Raw genomic sequence first — 24,379 nt, forward strand, 5'->3', positions numbered from 1 at the left:
TTTTGCCACTTTAAATCACCATGAGAAATAGGAATGCTCCTCAGGAGTATTCGAAGATTTTTTGGGGACCCATGATAAGGCCAAACAACTAAAAATTGTTAATATCCTATAAATATGCGATTGAGGTATTGAATAGTTATAGGAAAACAAAATGATTAATTTAGCGACAGCTTATAAGTATAGAAATACATGAGAATAATACCTCTTTTGTAAGTTAATTTTTAAAAACTAAAAATTTGGAGCTAGAAAATAAAATGCAAAAAAGTTTTCATTGATAGTACAATTGATTGCCTACTAAAAGCGAAGGGAAGAGAAGTCTCGTTCAGTTAATTTATTACTTGACAATCTTCTTTAGACTTGGCTTTTCTGGTGAATGAAAAAAAAGAAACAGAAAGACCAAGGAAATACTTTCAAAAATGTGTCTGTAGTATGGCAAAAAAAAAGGAAGATAAGAAATACTGAAAAGTGACCTGGAATACACAAATAAACAACCAGTGGACAAAGCCTCAAAAATATTTTTAAGAAAACTTACTCTTCAAATGCTATTACTGTTTTCATTGTTATGAATTTCAAGGCCAGAATCTCAGTCTTTATTTAAAAACAAAACAAAACAAAAAAACCCACTTCACTACAATTTCAGTAGTTCAGTTTTTAGGACACAAATATGGTGAAGATGCCATATTCCAAAGCATCCATTACTATCAAATATCACATTATTTTAAGTTGTTATTTATAATTATACATGTAAAAATAAAGCAATTAGTTTCAAAGAATTAGGTGTTAATAATTATCTTCTTTACATTTTATGACTACATTTATAAAAATAGATATTATGTCTATAGGATTTTTAAAAATGCCCTTTACTTTGGAAGTAGTGCTGGTTCTTTTCACTGTTTTCGTAAAATCTGGGGTCATTTTCTAAATCTCTTGTCTAACACAAAAATAAAGTTATTAAAGATGACAAATTAAAAATAATGCAAATAAACTAGGCAAAATGTTTTCATCAATCTGGCAAGGAAACTCCCAGACAAAAATGCTATTTGCAAAAATTGCAAACTATTAACTTTTAAATGTTTTATTTATTTTTTATTTTCTTAAGAATAATAATTCAATGATTTAAATAAGCTAATTCTATTTTAAGGAGTAAGAAACTAATTTGATTTTTTTTAATCAGTTTTGATCATAAAACATATTCACAAAAACTCAGAGACTAACAAAATACAAATAGGAGAGGGAAAAATTATAAATTTCATACACTGGCAAATATGCAAGAATAAGTAAAGCAAAAATGCTATTTTCTAACCTAGAGAGTAAGACTAGCAAAACCAAATATTTTAAATAATAAGCTAATAAATAGATATATGTACTCCAAAATAACCATATCAGCTATAAGATTTTTTTCTTAATAAAATCTTAGAATTAAATTCCAAAATAGAAACAATGAATTCAAAAATGCTTATACTGCATGAGGAATTGTATTGCAAGCTACTAGTGTTACTTTCTATCCAAATGCTTTACGATGTTATTCCTCTTAATTTGAGCATGAAATGGAAAATGACTACATGCAAAAATAAATCCTGGTCTTCTTATCTATGCTATGATTAAATCAACAAAATGTCACTCTCTGAACAAGATAACTTCTGAACTACACAAAATTTTCACATTTTAACTGAAAATGTAGTAACTGAAAATGATCAGTATTCACATTATCTTTTAACTTAAATGCCAAAAACAGGAAGAAAGGCTTGGATGGAAAGCTACTAAGGAACATAAACAAATTTGGAAAAAAAAGAAAAAGAGAAAAAGTGAGTGGAAGTGCCTTACCAGTTTTGGGTGTCAAACTCAAATCTGTGTCAGAAGAAGAGGACTGTCGACTGTAGGACTTGGAAGGTGAAAAGGAATAAGTTTGGTTTTTCAGAGGGGTTGAGGGTCCTGATGAGTGAGTATTGGGATTGGGATCTTCATTGAAGGGAATCCTGCCAGAAGAAGGTGGAGAAATATTAAGTAATCATGTGCCAAAGGACTTGATGGAGGCAGCATGATCTAAACACCAGGAAAGTATTGGGGCAGGGCCAGCAGTCATTTCTTAAGTGTGGAGCTGGGTATGAGGTCAAAGACATCCAATTGCTGTTTAACCATTCATCATTCTCCAGATAAGTAATGATCTGCCTTGAAACAGTTAATAAGCCAAGTAAAAAAGCAAAAAAGCATGAAATGGCAGACTAAGGGGGTAAAAAAACATTAAAAGAAGAAATAAACAAAAAGAATAAATACATGAATAAAAATATTTTCAAACAAACAATGCTTTTTTAAGTTATGAAAGAAAAAATGATGACTGCAAATGGTGTGTGTAAATATTCACAATATTTTTTATATTTGCACACACAGGTATCTTGAAAAGAAAAACATGTTTCCTTATCCTATAGCATCAAGAGTGCCACAGCTAAAAACACAGCAGAGTGGAAAATGAATATAGGCTACACAGAAACATCGCATTTTGTGCAGAAGAGTCGCTTACCTGTTTTCCAACAGCTCTCTTCCACAGAATGAAACAGACCCTACTGTAACAAGTTTTGTATATAAAGAAAATAAGCAAATCAGAAGCTTTGGCAGCTATTTCACTTAGAGTCCAATCATCAATTTTATTTCTAACCAAATGCAGAAATAATGGCAAAAATACATACTGGAGGATTCTCCTAAAAACTCACAGTATACATATACAAGATAGGGTTCTTAGAGGATCTGTGGAAGAGACTTTGGAAGCTGGAAGAACACTTTCACTTCGATGTAGTCAGAGCCTCTGCGGCGGCTAAATACAGGATTTCTTCAGTGCCGCTGGACTATGAGTGAGAAAAGGAGGAAGCAAAGACTGGTGGTACCTGCCTACGCTACCTGCCTGCCTGCCCTCTGCAGCCACTCTGCCTGTGGCCTGCTTCCCCAGCTCTGGAGTCTGAGCAGTCTCGTACCAGTATAGATGAGAGTGGGAACAGACACAGAGAAGTTCTGAGTAAGTCGTGAGCCAGTAGCAGTGTGAATTGGGCTGTTGTGAGTCGAGCGGCATCCATGGCTTGGAGGATGAACCAGCGGAGACCTGAGGGAATTTGTGGTCAAGGTGGAAGAAAAGAAAACAGTACATACAAGAGATAGCAAAGTTATGTTAAAGTAATTTCAAAGGAGCTTTTAGTTAGGGGAGAGGAATTATTTTTTATTCCCTAGCATGCACAAAACAAGTTGAGATAAAAAAGAAGAGCTAAATATTAATTTGTTAAGAAATAGTTACAAAGAATCAGATTAATAAATTAGGAATGTGAATAAGAAAAATAGCAAGCAGAACTACCAGTGGAATTAAATAAGAAAAAGATTAAAATTTGGATTTTCAGTTACTTTAAAATGTTTGCTATTATTTTGATCACCACAGAGCTTACTAAACAATATTTCAGGAAGAAAACACACATAAAAATGAAAAGCCAAATATGATGTTCTTATAGTACTTTGAAACTGAGATATGAATAACTGCTGATATAATTATATTTTTCTACAAAGGAAGTTTAACAGAACTGTTTCTGTCTAGCATATCAAGACAGAGTTATACATAAGAACATGAAAAATGACAGCATAAAGAGAAATGAGTGAATTGAATTAATATAAGTAGATCCAATTATTCCATATTTCAGCACCCCAAGTATACAGCTTAAAACCAGGTTACACTGGGAACAAAACAAAGCAAAGGGACACCGCTCTAGAAAAAAAAAACATTAATTAAGTAATATAATGACTTTTGTGTAGCTTTCAAACAGAATAGATTATTAAACTTAAACAGAATTTAGTTAAACTACATTCTGAAGTGTGTAAGATATCAACTAATATCCTGCAATAGATCACATCTATGCACATGTAAAGAATACTTGACCAGATACACAGATATATATTCATCTATGGCACTTAAAATTTTCACAAGGAAATTTAGCTGAAAGAGCATAGTTATAGTGGATGGGGAAAAAAAGGTATATTATATAATTAAGAATCCTGGACTTCATATTAGCAACTATTTCATTGTGCAATGCCTTCCCTTATGCACAATGAGGGGAAATGAATTAAGTCACTACACTCTGAAAAACTACCATACTCCCATTTTTTGGAATTCAAATTAAAAGTAATCGAGAGCCCAACTTTTCCTGGCCTTTTTTCCTTTTCTGCTGCCCAGTGAACATTCCCAATAATCACAATTTATCAAGATCCAAACATGAGTTTTCGTTAACTGGCAATAATGGTCTTTTAAAGACCGTCTACTTTCTGAAAATATCACTGCTTTTTACTGTAGGACAAATGTTTCTGCTTTTGTTGGTAATTTAAATTTTTAAAGTGTTTAACTGATAAAAATCAAATATCTCATTGGTTACCAATTTCTACACAAGCAACTGGGTGAGGTTTTTTGTTTTTTCTTTCTCTGTTGAAGTAAGTGGCTAATGGAGTTAAAAAGTCTAAGAATCGGTGCCGTACAGAGGAGAAACTATGACGTCTCTTAGAAAGTACTTTTTTTTTAAAGTAGAGAATCAATAAACCATATTTAAATGCACTTTCTACCACCAAGATAGTTCAGCTAGGAAACAGCAAAGAGCTTTATACTCCATAATATACTAAATATCTAAAAGGAAAACACAAACTGATGGAGCAGAACACACCATTAATAAAAGTAAAATAAAATGAACATCATTAAATGTTCCAATTATGACATCCAATTAAAATCCAAGTACAATGGAGAGAGCATCACCATAATGTATTCTTTGAGTCCTAATTCTTATCAATCTCCTTGCATGAAAGGTTGCCTTACAAGAATACCCTAGTGGTATTTCTAACATTAAATCTATTCAGGCAGGAACATAATCCAAACTACCTTTATCAACAATGTTAAAATTAAATACCAAAATAATTATAATCAGGTGACTCATAAAACAATTTTAAACTAGCGCCCAAATTGATTCATTAACAAAAATACAAAGAAGCTGGTTGAAATAAAGCAGCCTGAGGTTTTTGTTTTTTTAAATAACATGACTTATGCAGTAATATGCCATTAGAAAATCTTAATGAAGCCACTTAAATTCTTCATGGTGTGAACAGCTGACAATTTAAGGCAAATGGCTACAACAAAATTAGAAAAAGAAAACTTAAGACAAGCTCAGATTTACGTTAATGGAGCTCTTCCTGAATGAAGGCAAAATGTATTCCCCTACCATCCATATATCACTTTAAGGCACCAACAGGTACTGCAGCTTTCTTTCCACTAAGTGATTCAGTGAAAAGAGGAAAACTTCAGACATCACAGTTGCAAAGCCCAGGACCCTTCAGGCAGTACAGATAAAGCTGAAGGGTGGCAGAAGGAAGAGGGACCCAGCTCTTTACTTAAATTTGCTACGGAAAAAGAAAAAAAATCTAAATCCCTCAAAAAGTTATACCTACAATCTGACTTTACCTGTAGCAGAAGGCAGTTCATATCTTTTTTAAGACAGATTTTAAATGGAAGATAAAGCAAATTCACTCAATAAATCATTTAAAACAATTATTTCACTTATCAATGTATTTCCAAATAAAATTAGGCAATATATGTAATACTGTGCTCCCTCTTGTGACTAAAAGTTAACCCAAATAACTAAAGGCCAGCAGAAAGGAACAATTTAAAGAAAAAGAAAAAGATGAGATCAAGAATCTCACTTTTACATAGACCGTTTGAAAAAAAAAATTGTGATTGCTTTCTAAGCAACCTCTCTTGACTACTGCTGAACTGGGAAACATTTTGGGTTTCTGACTAGAGAACTCTGACCTCCTGATGACAAAAGACAGAGGTCAGCACACTATACAGTACAGGCCAAATCCATCCTGCCATGTGTTTTGAAAATAAGTAAGTTTTATTGGAACAAAGACACACTCATTTATTTGCATACTCTTGACAGCTGCTTTCATGCAACATCTGCAGAGTTGAGTCCTTGCTATTTCCATTCCCGTCATTTACCAAAAAAGTTTGTTGACCCTTGATCTAGAAGAATCTCTAGAGCAATGGTTCTCAATGGAAGTACTATTGGCATTTAGTAGGGAACAAGTCTTTGTTGTACACAGTTGCCCCTAGCTGTGTGGGACAGTCAGCATTTCTGGTCCCCAATAGAATCATCCCCCTCACCCCAAGCATTACGACAGAAAATTTTCATTTCAAGCATTCTTTGTTGATAGCACCACCAACACCATGTTGAGAATCTCTGCCTTAGGCACAAAGGATGACACATTAGCCAAATGGAGCCAACAGAAGTGTTCTGTTGGATCACAAATACTTTTTTAAAAAAATGTAAGAGTTTAAATTCCTTTAGATCAAGATTAGCAAACTCCCTTTTTTTTTTTTTGGTAAACAAACATAAAAACTATATGGCCAGTGCTTGAAATATTAACTATCTGGACTTTTACAGAAAAAGTGTGCCAACATCTGCTTTATGCAGTCCCCAGTATTCTCCATTATACCCAATTATTTTATTTATATAAACTGCTTGGCCTCTGCAGACACTGGAGTTTGAGACCCCTGCACAGGTCAATCTTTCCTGCTTTCTATACTATGTTGCTAATAATAGGCATAATTGGATTATCAGATATAGGGTATTAAGCATTCCCCAGACAACAAGTAAAATTCTTCAGAATGCATAAACATTCATTTTGTGCTTTAGACATATAGTGTCTAAAGATGTGGAACAAGTTTAATTTTACATTACTTAATTTGAATTTCATGACTGTATAAATAAAATATTAGGAATATCTAAATAGTTTTAAGCTTCAAATTTTGATAGTCATCTCTGATAAGAAAACTGCTACAGGAAAAAAATGTATGTTGAACAACTCTACTAAAATGTTTCAAATCAAATGAAAATATGTAGGCGAAAGATAAAACGCTCCATAAGAACAATTCATCGATTCATACTTACTCCTTAATTTCTTTGGATGGGGAATTACATGCAGGAAGGAATGCTGCTGGGCTACTTAATTTATCCAGTGTACACGCTGTTCCTATGGCTCGTACCACTAACCCAGATTCGCCTTCCAGATCAAAACACTGTAAGTACCCAACAACTGCATTTCCTCTCATTTCAAGCACTTTCAAGCCAATCTTCCTCTGCAGTTCACCTACGAAAAAAGGAAGAAAACACAGTCAGCCTCTTATCTGCATGTTGCATGATACAAAGCTGGACATGGTGGTAAAAGGAAAGAGTCCAGAAAATCATAGATTATTTAATATATCAAGTGTAACATTATGTTAAATATAACATTTGTATGTATTTACAAATATTAAATATAATTAACATGTTAATATAAGTATAAACATATTTCTATTTTCTATTTAAATATATAAATTTATTATAAATATAACATTTGTACTTATTAAATATAACATATTTATTATCTGATATATCTGTGTGAGAGTATGTGTGTGTGTGTGTGTGTGTGTCTGTATGTATGTATGCGTGAGTGTATATATACACTCACGCATACATACATAATAAACACAAACTTAGATGGAAATAAGTTCTTCAAAGGAAAATAAAGAAAAGTAATGGGATAAGAGTGGCGGGGGAGTAGGGGTAAAAGGAGGTACAAGTTGTCAGAGAAGGACTATGAAAAGGCAACATTTAAACAAAACACCTTAGAGAGATTACCTAAGCTCTGACTACAAATAAACACTCCAAGGAGGAAAACTAGAACTCAGTTTCCTACCTCCTTGTTCAGGGCACTTTCTACTATGCCACTTCATAAGTACAATTTCCTTTTACTACCTAGTTAAGAAGTAACTATAAGCTTCTGATTCAGATTTCGTCTTGTTATAAGATGGCAATGCACATGTGTTCAGGAGGACGGGACCAGGGATAGGGAATCAGTCAGTTAACAATTCAGTCTTCATTGTAAAGTTTTAGTAGCATGTCAAAAGGAAGTGAAGAATTTTGGAGGATTAAGTCAATCAGCCATGAAGTTATTATTATTATTTTTTAAATACCTGACATTAAAGAAATGAGTCTCTGTCTGGCCTCATTTGATGCCCTTGGTGTGCGAATTCGATCAATCCATTGATATTCTGGGTCTTCGTTGACCACAAGTTCTTCTACAAATCCATGAATTATTACAGCTCTATAGCACTTTGGAATAGATGTCGCTGTTAAAAAAATTATCTATTATGCTTCTATTTATCACAAGGCTAAATTTAACTTTTTAAAAATGTACAACTAAGTTCTTACCTTTTGGATACATAGTACAAGAACATCTTTTACTGTGATAACCTCAATGCAATCATAATAATACTTTCAATCAGTCTTCTAAGTTCCATTTTATTCTTAGAAATAATCATTGTCCTTCATGAGGCCTCTCGCCTTTCTCAAGTAAGCATAGTAGATATAAACTGTATTTTTATAATTTAGAAAACAGCTGAAGACCATCTTCAATAGCGGTCAATACAAAGTGTAAAAAAGTCAAAATTAAAGTGAGCTAGCTGATACTATAAAAAAAATCAGAGAGCAGATAATGAATACCAAAACACTCTAATTATTGGAAGCCCTTTGAAAAAGTTCTGCACACCACATACTGCAGCCTTAAAAACCAAACCATTACCTTTCTGACATAATCTGAGAAGTCATACAGGCCTGTAGTTTCTAATAATCCATGGTTATAAGGCCAATTGGTTCAGTAGTCACTATACTACTTAACAGACTCATTCAATACATAGAACAAATGTCACTGGATTTATTAAAAAGGGGAGAATGTGAGACCATCTATACCAAACTATATTCATGCCTTGAAACTAACTCAACTATTAGGAGTTTTCAACCCTATTAGTCCAGGCTGGCTATGAATTGCCCAGATCTGCATAATTGTGACCCATATTTCATGGCATCCGCAGGGCTCCATACCTGTAGATGCTTATGTCATTGTGGATAGTACCACAGTGCCGCCTCTAGTGCTCCACTCCTATCTTTCAGCATCCTATACCAGCATAAAATGCCACTGGCTTTTTCTTTTTTTGACAGTTATTCAAAGCTTAATTATAGTCAGATCTTTTACACATTTGACAAAAGTAATTTGTTCTAACTTTTGAAAGAAATGTAATAGGCAATAAAATATTAACCTTTATAAAGTAAGACAAATACGTGAAAATTATTTTAACCTTTTGTTGACCTACTGGTACAAGAGTAAAACCTACATTAGATGAGTAGCTTGCAATCTTCTCTATAAATTAGTGTCCAGTAATTATGCTTGTTAAATAATTCTGCTTTTAAAAGCCATTTGAGACTTCTGCAAGATATACACGTCCATCCACCACAAATGGCTCCACGTCTGTATTGCCTGGTTTTGAAGAGCCCATTTGAAGTAAGTCTGAATACGCCACACTTGTAGCCTCATCAAATTTGTTTCCCAAATGTAGACATTAATGGGATTTGTTCTCATTGGCTAAGAAAGTGTGACAAGTCCTCTCCCTCTACGTTGTCGCTAACCTCTGACAACCGGCTGACATCAAAGTAGCATAGGCTACTGTTCAGATACAGTGCCTCACCTGTTTCACATCACAATATTTTATATTATGCAGACACATACCTAGTTTAACAATGCAGTGATTTTCTTTCAACATGTGGCCTAAAATGAATTGTGGACTCTTTCTGTATAGGTCCGTTTGGGTTTATTCCCTTAATTGTTGGGTTTTGAGTTAGGACTGTAGCAAATGCACAGTTCACCTACAAATGCACACTTTGCATTCCCATATCTAATTTCTCTAAGGATCAATTAATTTGTTGCATTGCAGTAAAAAACATTCCACCTTTATTTTCAATCTTGTTTCTAGTCATTCTTAAGAATTTCAGAGCTGTAATCTTATGTAGTGCTTTAACAATCAATTCTCCACCTCAGACCCAATATCACTAAACATAAGGTTTATGTAAATATTGTCTCATTCATATATGGATTCTTCTTTAAAAATTCTGAAAAAAATCCAAAAATCTTCACCTGTTACTCTTTCTACTGGAGCTAAGTGACTGTAACCAGCAATGATTAATGTGATTCCTTCTAATCACACTCTTGTGGGCAGAGGCTGGCACAGAGACTAGAGAAGGGGGGAGGTGGGGAACAGCCAGAGGCAGCCTCCCTGTGGGCCACAGTGTCACTGTCATGATGACCGCATGCACACACATGCCCCACTGGATTTTTCTAAAAAAACTTTCTCTGAACTTGTGAAAAATTAGATATCATTTACTTTAAAATCAGATAAACAGTTCCCAGAGCTACAGTAATTACTTCTGAAAAATTCACAATTTTCTCTTTGGCATTAAGACCAAGGTATAATAGGTTTTCCATTAGACTTCTGAAACATTAACTTGATTTCTCATATTTAACAATTATTAAATTTCCTGTCAAATGAGTAATAAAATATATTTACTCACTGCAAAAGAATTTGACTCCACATGATGACTGCCTAAATCGATTTAAATCATTGAAGAGGTCTACTTTGACAACTACATTGATTTCCCCACGGATACCTATAATTTCAAAAGGAAAAACAAGTTTCTACCTTAAGAAAATAAAGTGTAATTAAATAATCAGGCAAATAATTAATGATTTAAAAATAACGTATCAATCATAACAGCAATGCTAACTTTGTTTCCTAATTATTTTCATTCTATAGATGCTCTAATTTATTTAAGTAAATCCTGTTTTCCAATTTATTTTACCATTTTAAACATCAATAAATAATACAGAATATGAATAATGTCACAATACACATAAATCTCATCAAACATCATATCTTCTTATAATAAACTACTATCAATGGAATTGCCAGGTCAAAAATGTAAAATAGACAGAAAAATGCAAGACTGTAGGCAGAAGCATCTGCCAGTTCCTTATGCCCATAATGGTCCATCTGCCATTTTAAAGAGATGACATATTTTTAGGCTAGTGGTTCTCCGACTTTTTGATCGCAGGACCCCTCTACAATCTCAAAAATTATTGACGATCTCAAAGAATCTTTGTCTATGTGGGTCAAAACCTTCAATATTTACCATATTATAAATTTAAATTGAGAATTTAGACAAATATTTACTTATTACTCCATTTAAAGTAGCAGTAAATCGATTTATGTCAAAATAAACACTTTTTATAAAAATAACTATTTCGAAAAACAAAAAAAATTTTAGTGATAAGGTAAAAAAAATTTTAGTGATAATTCAGTGATTACATTTTTGCCAATCTCTATCGTGCGTAGCTTAATGAAATAGTTAGATTCTAATTTCTGCTCTACATTCAACGTGTGGTAACATCGTACATCATAAAACCTCTGAAAACTCCATTGTACAACTTGTAAGAAAGTGAGACTAAAAATGGCAAATGTCATATAAGTATTATCCTGAAAACAGTTCTCATCTCACTTCACAGAGCCTGTGAAAGTATCTCATGGACCCACAGATGTCCCCAGACCATACTTTGAGAACTTTGCTTTAGGCAACAAAAAGCCTTTGAAGAATTTTTTTTCCTTTCAAGAATTTTTAAGCAGAAAAGTTTCAAGATTATTCATTTTAAAATGTGTTTTAGAAACAGAGTAGCAATATTAGATGATTTTCAAATGATGCATTTGCTTACTATATTGTACAAATTTAGCAGGCATTATTTCAAATTATGGTCAGAAAAGTTACAATTCTACCAACAATACATACTACCACATGTCTATTAAAAGAGAAGACATCATCTGAAGATACGTATTTTAAAAACACCAGGCACGGCACAGCACAAAAGTCTTTAAGGATAAATTAAAAGACTGTGACTTATTTTCTTAAAATGAACTGCTTACCATGAATGGTATCATAAATTGGAAACCATCCTGAGATGACTGTCGCAGCCTCACTGTAGAGTAAAGGATCAATGTCAATGTACACTTTACCAATGGCATCATTTGCACTATATGTATCATGGTCAAGAACTGTGATCTGGAGAGGTTCATCTTGTAAATCTTCATCATCCACCTAAAAAAGTATATCTTAAAAATTAAATCTTATAATTTAAAAATCTTCATTACCATAAATGTATACATATACCAAATGTAAAAGATTACTTATTTTCAGGAAAAGAAATCTTATAGATTTATCTCTAAGCAAAGGTAGAGAGATTAGTCATTAGGGAAATGCAAATCAAAACCGATTAGATAACACCTCACATCTACATTCTTTGTATTAAACTGGTCATCAAGTCTGGTGAAGTCAACCTCCGAAACCTAAATACCTTCTTCAGGTGGTTTAAATATGAGACAGTTCAAAGTAAAAGAATGCAGATGGTCCTTAGCCATAGGAAATCAAACTCACCTCATTCATAATAAAAATGCACATTAAAATTATACCGTGAATACCACTTCAGACCTACTAGGATGGCTTACATTTAAAAAATAAAATAAAATAAAATAAAATAACAAGTACTGACAAGGATATGGAAAAACCAAAACTCTCACACATGCTGGTAAGAATGTAAGATGGTGCAACCACCGTGGAAAAGTTTGGCAGCTCCTTAAAAAGCTTAACACAGAAATTACCATGTGACTCAGCCATTCCACTTCTAGGTATAGACCCAAAAGAACTGAAAACAGGGAGTCAAACAGATACTGGTACACCAATGTTCACTGCAGCATTATTCACCATAGCCAAAAGGCAGAAACAAACCCAAGTGTGCAGCAACAGATTGAGGATAAACAAAACATGGTATATTCATACAATGGACTATTATTCGGCCATAAAAAGGAATCAAATTCTGATACATGCTACACAACATGGATGAACCCTGAAAACATTATGCTAAGTGAAAGACACCATACACAAGAGGACAAACACTTATGATTCTACTTATATGAAATGCTTATATAGGCAAATTCAGAGTCAGAAAGCAGATTAGAGGTTACGAGGGGCTGGAGAGAGGGGGGCATGGGGAGTCATTGCTGAATGAGTATTGTCTCTTTGGAGTGATGAAAAAATTTTGGAAATAATGGTGATGGTTGCACAGCATTGTATGTATGTGAATGCAATTAATGCTACTGTATTGTACACTTAAAAATGGCTAGGGGCTTCCCTGGTGGCGCAGCGGTTGCGCGTCCGCCTGCCGATGCAGGGGAACCGGGTTCGCGCCCCGGTCTGGGAGGATCCCACATGCCGCGGAGCGGCTGGGCCCGTGAGCCGTGGCCGCTGAGCCTGCGCGTCCGGAGCCTGTGCTCCGCAACGGGAGAGGCCACAACGGAGGGAGGCCCGCATACCACAAAAAAAAAAAAAAAAAAAAAAAAAAAAAAAAAATGGCTAAAATGGCAATATTTATGATATGTATTTTTATCACAATTCAAAAAAATGTTTAATCTGTACAGTATTCTTAAGTGATTTTTGGTATATGCTAAAATCCAGAGAAAATTACTATATAATAATATAATATCTTTTAAATCTGGGTTCTCCTATTCATATACGATATTTTCTGAACTGTAACATAATTTTTTGAAAACTCAATATTCTTAGGAAATATTTTTATGGTGTAGGAAAACTACTATACCTGAAATAAAACGTAGTCCAATCATTCCTGGGAAAAAAGGGTCACCTCAAAAATACACACGCAAAAATCCTGACATTTAAAAACTTACCTCAAATTTAAACCATTCTGAGTTCCACTGAGGGTTGAGGGACTTGAGATACACATCTGTTTTAAAGGTGGTATTACCAAATTTTACCTAAAAACAAGTAAGAACAGTTCAAATAAAAATATAAGAAATGTGAATAAAATTAAAATTTAACGTCAGCTCAACAATAGGAGGAGTAACCATGAAGGGGAAAAAAGACAACTATCCCCTGAAACAAAAGGAAAGAAAGTATGGATGGGTCCAGGCAAGTTTATAAACTACACCTGGAACAAGGGATCACCCACTGTTCTGCTTGACTAGCTCTACAGGGAAATTGAAATCAGACCATTATGTCAGTGTGGAGAAAGTAATCACATGGCCTTCACTAAACAGGAGCTCAGACAAAAGGGGCAAGTCTTAAGGGTGGAGGACCAGCAAAATATAATCAGAAGGTAGAAAGGACAGCGGACTCTTACCATCTCATCAAGGGAATCCAGAACTACAGCCCATTATTATAAGAACTTAGTAACATATCCTCATATTTTCTCACTTCCTCAGTATTTGTTACTTTTTAAATCCTTACCTGTGCATACACAGCGATCAGCAATAAACTATGGTCATTAAGGGTTTTATGTTTCTATCTTCAGGGACAATAAAAGGGGTTGGAATGGGGAGACTACCCTGTTTCATAGCCAGTCTTGGCAGACACTAAATGAAAATGCAAAAGTAAATAAGAAGAAAAGGAAGAAGGCAGAAAGGAGGCTAAATTCCTGGGACTTGCTTCTAAGAAAGAATGGAGATTGTGAAACCTCAGGCTGGACTTCAGAAGCGGTCAGGAAGCTTAAGAGCAAAACAGTTAAGAAACTACTCCCTAGATTGTCTCACCTTTCCTAAATTTGATCTCTCTAAGCTCTTCCCTAATTCTATCAGTTATCACCATTAAGTATCTTTTCTAAACTCAAAATTCATTAAAGGTTTATCCTGATACCCAGTAAAGAGTTTTGCATGTTGTAGATACTTAGGAAATGCTGGTTCAATCAGATCATCTATGAAATCTCCTTTCCTTCTTGACCTACAACCCTACTATTGGTATTATAATACTTGTAGATATTAATGTTTAATCAGTCCAGAAAATGTTCTAAAAGCAAAATACCCAAACCTATAGTTATTATCTTCTGTACATTTTTCTAGTTATTTTATCATGCAATCTGAATTATCAAGGAATGATACCAACCATTTGGTACCTAGGCAGTTTGGTCAGAGGGTTGAAAAGGTTTAAGAAATTACATAAAAATAATGAGTTCCTGCATGGTAAGGAATATGATAAAGTCAAAGATAAATAAGGAAGTGAGAAAAGGGATTTGCCAAATATGTCACAAACAGCTAATTTCTTCAATTTCTAACAAGTTCCTACAAAGCAATAAGAAAAAGATCAACAAACCAACCAAAAAAAGGAAATTCAAAGAAATGGAAATATAGATGTCTTTTAAGTATATCAACAGCTGAAAACCTCATTCATACTAAGAGAAATCAAACTAAACCGACATTTTTACTACTCAGGTTGGCAAAGACTAAACAGTTTGAAAACACAGTGTGCATGAGGCACTCTCAATACTGTGTTGCTGTGAATGCAAATTAGAACAATCTTCACAAAGTGCAGTCTGACAACACTTATCAAAATTTTAAATGCCCATACCCTTTAAATTCATACATAGGTGCACAATGACATATATAAGCAGCATTATAGTAGCAAAAGATTGAAAATAACCTAGAAGTCCATCAATCAGGAACTGGCTAAATTAAGTATGGGAAAGCCACACAATGCAGTGCTATACAGAAGATCGAAGCAGTTCTCCGTGCACTAGTATGGAACAATGTCCAAGATACATCCCTCTACTGCAGAGCAGTGTGTACGGCATTCTTTGTGGAGGAAAAAATATGACAAAATGTTATAAGGCATATGATATATGCCTATATCTGCACAGATTATTTCTGGAAGGATATACAACAAATGTTAACAGCGGCCACTAAACGCAACAAGACAGATCGGTTAAAGGAATGGCGATGAGAGGCTGACTCATTCTGTACCTTTTGAATTTTGAGCCATGCACATATATTACCTATTTTTTAAATGGATTATTTAAAATTCAAAAATTAAAATAAAATTCAAATGGCAAAAACTGTTTTGATTCAGTTATAAAATTCTGGATTCACTGCCAGGAATTTATCCTAAAGTACTTTCACATATGGCCCCTTCCCAAAAGATATACAAAAACCTAGTGACAACAAGAAAATGACTAAATAAATCACATGCTCCCTACTAAAGAATGGAGTTGATTACATGTACTGTCAGGGGACGATGTCAATGGCATAATAACTGAAAAAAATAAGTAGTAGAATATAAAAAGTATGATTACGTTTTCAAAAATATGATATGTAAAAGTTTTTGTTTTTTTTAAAGCAGGGGCGAAGGAATAGATGAATACATGCCAAAGAAGTGACAGCAATTATCTCTGAAGAAGGGACTGATAAGGGTGTAGACAACACAGTATAGTGTTGTAAGTAAGAAGTAAGGGGCTTTCAAGTTTTACTTGAGTATTTGAATCTTTTCTAACAGGAGCTATTCATGTACGGTCATCCCTCAGTACCCACGGGTATTGGTTCCAGGACCCCTCCCACCCATCCCCCAACCCCACAGATACCCAAATCTGTGGATGCTCAAGTCCCTCATATAAAATGGCACAGTACCTGCACATAACCTATGCACAGCCTCCCATACACTTTAAATCATCTCTTTAGTACCTAACACAATGTAACTGCTATGTAAACAGTTGTAAATACCATGTGAATACTATGTAAATAGCGACCACACACAACAAATTCCAGTTTTGCTTTTTGGAACTTTCTGGAATTTTTTTCCAAATATTTCCTACCTACCTACCTCGGTTGAATCCGAGGAAGTGGAACCCAGGGATATGAAGGGCCAACTGTATTACTTGCATAATTTTTTTTTTTTACTTTTAAATCACGAATGTTAAAGAAATGAAACAAGGAAAAAGAAACCTGGGAAGAAATCTGCTCATTTACTTATCTAGTTTTCATTACATTTCAATATTCAAAATATCAAAGAAATACTTATTGTTTAATTTACCTAAAAACTGCTTTATTTGAAGTAAAATGTCGTTAGGATTCATAAAAGCATTCAAAACCATTCAAAAGCCAAATGAACTTAAGGAGTTTGGCTCAAGTGCCAAAAACAGCATATCATTTCTTAAGATATGATTTCAGAGCCCTCTTCAGTTTTGTTCCATTATAATGTAGTGCTATACTGTGATTTCTTTTTTTTTTTTTTTTTTGGTCAACTGTCCATTCTAGATATAGTAAAAATCTGATAGTCCCCACACTATACTAAACAAACAAGCAAAAGACAAGATTTTAGAAGAAAAGGCTAGAGTGTATGTTTTGCCAACATTGTGGTGATTCCCCTTCTACTAAAGAAGAATCAGAGTTCATTTGGCCTTATTTAATTCAAAGGAGATTTTATTACTCAGCAATTAAATGAATGCCTTACAATTTAGTTAAAGAACATCAGGGATTTTAACAAGATTCCCTAGTAAGGTAAACGCATTCTCTTTCCCCACTCATTAGCTAAATTACCTTGAGAAAGTTATTTAACCTGTTATTTAAAGCTGCTTCCTCCTCTGAAAAGGGGAGCTGCTGTGAGCATTAAACAGGATAATGTATGTAGAGAGTTAGCAAAATGTCTGGTAGAAAATGCTCATTAAATATTAATTTCTTTTCCTCTCCCTGTTCCCTCAAAGGCTCCTGGATAAACACAAAATGATAATGTAGTTTAGTGGAAGAGTTTGTAACATGCACATTAATATTGGGATATATTTTGACTAATACTTCCCTTGTACAGAATCCCATCCTGTTCATCCTGGAGATTTCCACAATAATCATCCTTAAGTACTACTTGGTCTTCACTGGCTTCCTAAACTCCTCACATTATATATAGTAGAAATTCCCTCAACCCCAATGCAATCAGGACCAATATCTGATTAGTCAATCAAATAATCTGGTTAGATCAGATAATCATTAAAAATGATACAAACAGTAAACATTTTCAAATAAAACATAAATAAATATTCATTCCTCTATCTTTTATCGTAAGACTGAAGCCTCTTCTTTGAGTAAGGGTCCACCACTGACAGTTCTGTGTCATCTTTTTTTGCATAAACCACACTCATAACATATCATCTGTGTTTGCCAGTCTGGGTTTCTTTAAAGTGTGGTAAAACTTAAAATCACTGGTAAAATAACTATGGATAGAGAATCCTAGATTTTTTACAATCTTCATCTAATTCAAGAGCAATTTTTAGCAACTGTATCCATAATGCTTTACACAGCATTATCAACTTCATTATCCCACTTAGTTCACTGATTTGTATAAGATTTAAATAAATAACAATAACAAATAGTGTTGGCATAAGTAGGTTAGGAAATAAACACAACTGCCTCTTGGTAAAGCATATCAGCCAACTGATGGGAGAAGCAGGCACACTGGAGTATAATCAAACGGTATGGGGTATTCAAGAATGTGTTTATGGCAGAAATGCAGAGCATTGGGCACTGTAATGAGGAATAATAGAAACTGGTTAAGACAGCATCTGCTGTACAGACTTCTCCCCATCGTTTTCAGACTGCTTAGTAATCCGAATCCTCTCTACCCAGCCAAATTTTATTTCCTACTTCTATTCAACAAGAACCCTCCCTTCAATTACATGTGCTATATTCCCTCCTTTTGCTTTTATCATTTATCCTCTTCATCCAAAAAATGCCCCCTTTTCCTCTCTGCCTATGGAAATGGCACGATCTTTCAAGCCCAGCACAAAGATTTCTCATCATCAGCTCGGGCTTCATTATGTCCCTTTCCAATGAGCTTATATAGTACTTAGAGTCCATATCACAAAATTTATCCCTTTATTATATTGTAATCCTTCATTATCCCCTTTTTCCTGCAGTAATCTTTCCCTTTCTGCTGGGTTATTCCTATTAGCACACAAATATGTTCTAATATCTTCCAACTTATTTTTTTTAAGTACTAAAAGCTCCATACTCCCCACGAATACCACACTATTTCTCCTCTCCCTTCACAGCCATATTTCCTGAAACAATTGCCTGTTCATGCCTCTCCTACTTCCTTACTCCCGTGTACTTTAACCCTCTAAATCACTACAGTATGGGCTTCCGTCCTTGTCACTCCTCAAGCCAGGACCCTTAACATCCTTATGTTGTCCAATCCAGTGATTTCTCTGTCCCCTTACTTGACCTCTCAGTGCCATCTGACAGTTGCGGATTTCCTCTTTCTAGAAACTTCCTCTCTTGCCTTCTGAGACATTACTTTCTGGATTTGTCTCCCACCCACTGGCTAACAATCTCAGTTTCCTTCCCCTAGTCCTCCACCTCTAATAAATTCCTAAGGTCATGTTCATTCAAGGGTCCCGCCCTCTTCTCCCCTAAGTCAATGGTTTGCAAAAGGGACAGAACCAACTTCTAAAGAAACTTTACAAATTTAGGGACGAATCATAATAGTACTTAGTAAGGAAGGCCAGAGATGCTAGGTGTCCTGCAGTTCAAGAGACAGTCCCCAACAATGAAGATTTGTCTCATGTCATGACTTTCAAATATCCACACCAGACAGCCACATGGGCGAAAAGCCTACCTAGACCCTAACTCAGGTTTATAGATAGAATACTATGATGGGTTTTAATACACATTAACTGTCAAGAAATGCAACCACTGTGAAAATTAATGGACAACTCTTTTTCCCACGAGTTGACTATGGTGTATTTTGGGAAATCAGATAACCAATGGCAGTGAAGGCCCATCCGAGATGCCAAAACTACGCAACTGTCTCACTCTGTGAGAGGAGCAGTCATGTTCACGTGATTTTACATGGAGGTGAGGTACTTCCTATCCTGAATTCTGCTTTATTTTCTCCACATGGGGAGCGTCTCACCATCTAGCATACTTTACCTCTTACTTAACTATTTTTTTGATTAACTCCTTCCTTCCACTAGAACCTAAGTTCCGTGACTACAGAAACTTTCATTTTGCTCACTGCTCTATCCCCACCATGCTGTACAACAGCCAGTATAGTATCTGATACATACAAAGGCTCAGTAAATATCATGGGCGCAACCTGATTACTTCATGTCTTCTGTGGTCATTAACTTCCATATTGAAACACGTTAAAAAATACTTTTATTTCTCTATCATATTACAGTTAGAGCATTATATTGATTTTTTTAAAACTGTGAGCATAGATAGGTTATATTAGCTGTAGATATCATGCCAAGATAGTAAAGGGAAGATTTCAAAATACCTGCTATATATAAAGGCAGGACCGGGTCTCACAGAGCTGAGAAGCACTGGCCTGTGTGAGCTTATTTTTAACTCATACCTCTCTTCGAAACACCGTACTCACAAATCCAACTTTCTCCTTGACAACTCCAATTAAAGGAACCAAAGACATCTCAAATTTAACATGCCCAAATGGAAGTTGATTCTCAACCCACTCAATCTCTCTCAACCCTATGGAGACTGAGAAAATTGCCCCAGAGACTCCAGAAAGCTAGGAACCACCTTTCAGTCTCCCTTTCCCTCATCCCTACTCCAGTCTACCAACAAATCCTCTACTGTCTATCTTTAAAGCATATCTGGAATCCATCCACTTCTACTAGCAAAACCATCACCTTGGCCCTCACTGCCTCTTTTTTGAACTATAATGGAATCTCCTAACTAGTTGCCCGCTTCAGCTCTTTCCCCTCTGCAGTCCATTCTCCAAACAGCAAAAGAGTGCTCATCTCAACAAGTGCTTCTCTCTGAATTGAGAATAAAATCCAACCTTCAGTCATGGCCTCTAGGATCCTGCACAACTGGCTCCCTGATTAACTCTCCAACGTTACCTTACAGCACTCTCCCCTTCACTTACTACATGCCAGAACACACATCTTCCTTCACTTCCTAAAACAAAGCAAACCCTCAGGATCTTCCCTCTGCTGGGACTCACCTATCCTCCAGCCTCTTTTGCCCGGCCCCTCCCCTACACAGACAGACTGACAGACACACACACAAACATAAACACACCCTGAGCAGCTAGCTCCTTCTCGTCCACAGGTCTCTGCCTAACTGGCACTTCCTCGGAGGCCTCCCCTGATAATTCAACCTAAAGTTCCTGAGATTCTCTATCGCTTTCTTTCATGGCACTCATCACAACTTGTAATTATAAATGTACTCTTGGGACTTCCCTGGTGGCGAAGTGGTTAAGAATCCGCCTGCCAATGCAGGGGAAACGGGTTCGATCCCTGGTCCAGGAAGATCCCAGGTGCTGTGGAGCAACAAAGCCCGTGCACCACAACTGCTGAGCCCCGCACTCTATAGAACCCAAGAGCCACAACTACTGATAGTGAAGCCCACGCTCCATAGAGCCCGTGCTGCGCAACAAGAGAAGCCACTGCAATGAGAAGCCCGTGCACCACGAAGAAGAGTAGCCCCCGCTCGCCACAACTAAAGAAAGCCTGCGCGCAGCAACGAAGACCCAACGCAACCAATAAATAAAAAATATAAATATAAATAAATAAATAAATGTACTCTTTCTTTACTTTTTAATGTCTGGCTCTCCCACCAAAATGTAAACTCCATAAAAACAGGAACCAAGTCTATTTTGTTCACCATCACATATGTATCAGCTAGATCAGTGACTAGCAATGGGGCTTGGCAAAGACCAGACACTCAGTAACTATTTGTTGAAAGAAGGAATTAATGAGTCACCCTTTGATCCAATCCCTCCCTCACCAGCAAAAGCCATTTGTTACCAAGGCCTGAGAATTTTACCTAAGAAATGTCCCTCAAATCTTTCCCCTTTAATCCATCCCCATTGCCATTCTAAACGTGCACATATTGTCTGGGTAATTTTACCACCTTCTTAACTGATCTCCTTGCCTCATCTCTCATCTATCCAGTCCATCGATAACATCACCATTCAAGTCATCCTACAAAGAAACAACCTAATCCAAACATGATCTTACTTCATTTCTGCTTGAAGAACTTCCCCCGTTTACCCCCTATTTACAAAAAACACAGAAAAGGGTGCTGGCGCCAACCTACCTTCCCAGCCTTATCCCTCACAACCTCCACTACGTACACATCCGCTTTGACTCCAGACACATCCCAAACTAAGATGGTTTCCTAACACACCATGTATCCCACTCTGTGCCTCTGATGTTCCCTCTGCCTGGTAAAATCCTGGGTACCCTACAAGGCCCAGTTCAAATGTCACTTTTTTTAGGAAGCCTCCCTAAACCTTCAGAGACAGAATTAAGTTTCCACAGTCTACAGAAACACTCATCATCTTGTCTAGAGAGGCAGTGTTTGCACCGTGGATAAACAAACCACTAGGCTTTGGAGATTTACAAGGTGAAGGCACCTTGGGCAAATTATTTACTGTTCCTAGGCTTTTTTTAAGTTATAAAATATTTTTAATTGTAAAAACAGTCAATAGATGTTGACAATGCAAATGTTATCTCAGAACATTTTCCCTTGGTTCCTGAATTTGCTAGGTTCCTATGTACCAGCAAGTCCCCATAGCAGTTCTCAGGTTTCATGGTTCCTTTCAGATATGTTTTAATTGATTACATGTATATATTTCTTGGAAACAAAAGTCCATGTGATATTAAAACAAACAAACAAATAACTCGTGTCTTTCAGGTACTTAAATTACAATATGGGAAAATAATACAATAGCAGGACTGTTATAAGGACTAAGAATTGAAAAAAACTTAGCACAGACCCGGCAATAATGAGACAATACATATTAGCTATTATTTATTAACCTAAACTGTGTGGGTCTCTGAGTTACTGGAAAGCACAGACTAGGCTTTGGCAATCTGTGTATCCCCATGACCTATCATCTGGCCCAAGAACACACCCAGTAACTGTTTCTCACATAAAAATGAAGTTGAGCTTGAGAATTGCAATGGCAATGTCTGACTAGGTCAGAGAATCTTTAGGGAACATCAACAATATTTTATATTGATATGGAATCAGGCTGTATATTATCATGTATCTATCAACTCTAAACATTAATAGCCCAAATGATTATCGTTCTAATGCTCTGGCTCATCGTGACAATTTTTATTACAATCTTACATGGCTTCTTCCTCTGGATTATTACTTTCCGGGGCCTGTGCTAATTAGCATGAGTTTTAAACTAATCATTAGATTTAAAAAGCAATTTTGCAATTTAAATCCATGGCACTTAATTGGCTTCCTACCACAAGGCACTAAATTACCCTGAAACAGCTCCTCAGACCTAGCAGTCTATACGAGAGAAGAAAACTGTTACACTTGTATTTTGGCACTTAAACTGATGATTCAGAAAATACTGTTAAAGAGTAGATCGCCTTGCAGCTCCCCCAGTGCCCATAACGGACCGGAACTACATTCTTAAACATCATCTCCATCACTCTAGCATTAAAAGCTAGCTACCCTCCCCCACCCCAAAGAAGGGTGTGTGTGTGTGTGTGTGTGTGTGTGTGTGTGTGTGTGTTTCAGTGGCCGCGTGGTCACACCTTGGGATGTCGAAGGGTGGGTGGGTGGCTGGGTGTGTGTGGGGGGTGGGTGGGTGTGTCTGTGTGTTTCAGTGGCCGCTTGGTCACACCTTGGGATGTCGAAGGGGGTGTGTGTGTGTGGGGGGGGGGGTGTTTCAGTGGCCGCGTGGTCACACCTTGGGATGTCCTGACTGGCAGGTGGCCTGTTAGGAGTCCTGACATCAGGGTCACCCTGCAGGCAGAGCAGTAACAGCCTCCCCGCGCGGCAGAGCGCGCCGCGGGCGCCTGCGAGCAATGCTCCCATCACATGGGCTGCAGTCTCGGCAGTCAGCCCTCCAGGGAGGGCTGGACAAGCACGGCACCCAGCAGGGCGGTCGACAGGGGAATGGGCTGAGAGGCTGCGGGCGAGGTGACTAAGACTCCTCACAGGGCTCGGCGCTCCCTGTGTTTGGAGGGGCAGGACCTTGCACCAACCTCCACGAAGGCATCAGTCAGGTCACTAGCTCGGTCCATCACCGGCAAATGGCGCCCGGCCACGATTTTCACCTTCAGCTTCCCAGGCATCGTCTCGGCTTCGGCCTCTCCTTGGGCTCCTGCAGAAATAAACAAGCGAGTCTGCGCCCAGCGGGGCGGGGGAGGGACGGGGGCGCGCGGGGTAACTGACAGCGGAGGGCGCGCGCGGGCGCGCCGCGCCGCCGGCCGCCACTTACTCTCGGAAGAAAAAGGGAGCCGTCCTGCGCGGGAACTGAGGCCTCATTCCGGAGAGGCAGCCGGAGGATCGGCCCCGCTGGAGGCTTCTGCCCCGGCTCCACAGCGCTGGCAAGAGAAGCAGAAGCCAGTCAACATCCCATTGACCCACAGCCGCCCCTACGCGTGTTTCTCCTCCCCCCAAAATGGCGGCTCCCAGGGCGGGGAGGAGGCATCGATTGCTCGGCGCTCGGCCCACTTCTCCCGGGAGGCACTAAATTCGCGGAGAGCAGATGAAGGAGGTGGGACGGACTTCGAGGAAGCTGGTAGGCAGGGAAACGGGTCGAGCCCCGCATCATCCACCGAGTCTGGGGCTGTAGGTTGGCGCCCTGCTTCCCAGGAAGAAAACCGCCCCACCCTCTAGGAACGAACC

General features: G+C 37.1%; 1 protein-coding gene and 1 pseudogene across 10 annotated transcripts in view; both read right to left on the minus strand.

Annotated features, from left to right (window-relative positions):
- Positions 1-24,156, minus strand: part of C2CD5 (C2 calcium dependent domain containing 5) — an 81,918-nt gene extending 57,762 nt beyond the window's left edge. For 6 of the 10 annotated variants that reach the window (XM_007116132.4, XM_028491089.2, XM_028491087.2 and 3 more), the window contains exons 1-8: positions 23,970-24,156; positions 23,734-23,852; positions 13,670-13,756; positions 11,855-12,026; positions 10,452-10,547; positions 8,024-8,179; positions 6,960-7,158; positions 1,825-1,976 (exon numbers count right to left, since the gene is read on the minus strand). In XM_007116132.4, coding sequence (XP_007116194.2) covers positions 1,825-1,976; positions 6,960-7,158; positions 8,024-8,179; positions 10,452-10,547; positions 11,855-12,026; positions 13,670-13,756; positions 23,734-23,823 — 952 coding nt within the window. In that variant the 5' untranslated portion in view covers positions 23,824-23,852; positions 23,970-24,156. Of the gene's footprint in view, positions 1-1,824; positions 1,977-2,966; positions 3,092-6,959; positions 7,159-8,023; positions 8,180-10,451; positions 10,548-11,854; positions 12,027-13,669; positions 13,757-23,733; positions 23,853-23,969 lie in introns of those variants that run through there. The other 4 variants (XM_007116134.4, XM_007116133.4, XM_055085505.1 and 1 more) reach the window with 2 other exon arrangements.
- Positions 9,293-10,365, minus strand: LOC112066336 (leucine-rich repeat-containing protein 34-like; annotated as a pseudogene).
- Positions 24,157-24,379: the final 223 nt, after the last annotated feature.

The sequence above is a fragment of the Physeter macrocephalus genome, chromosome 6 (genome assembly GCF_002837175.3).
Source record: "Physeter macrocephalus isolate SW-GA chromosome 6, ASM283717v5, whole genome shotgun sequence".
NCBI lineage: Eukaryota > Metazoa > Chordata > Mammalia > Artiodactyla > Physeteridae > Physeter > Physeter macrocephalus.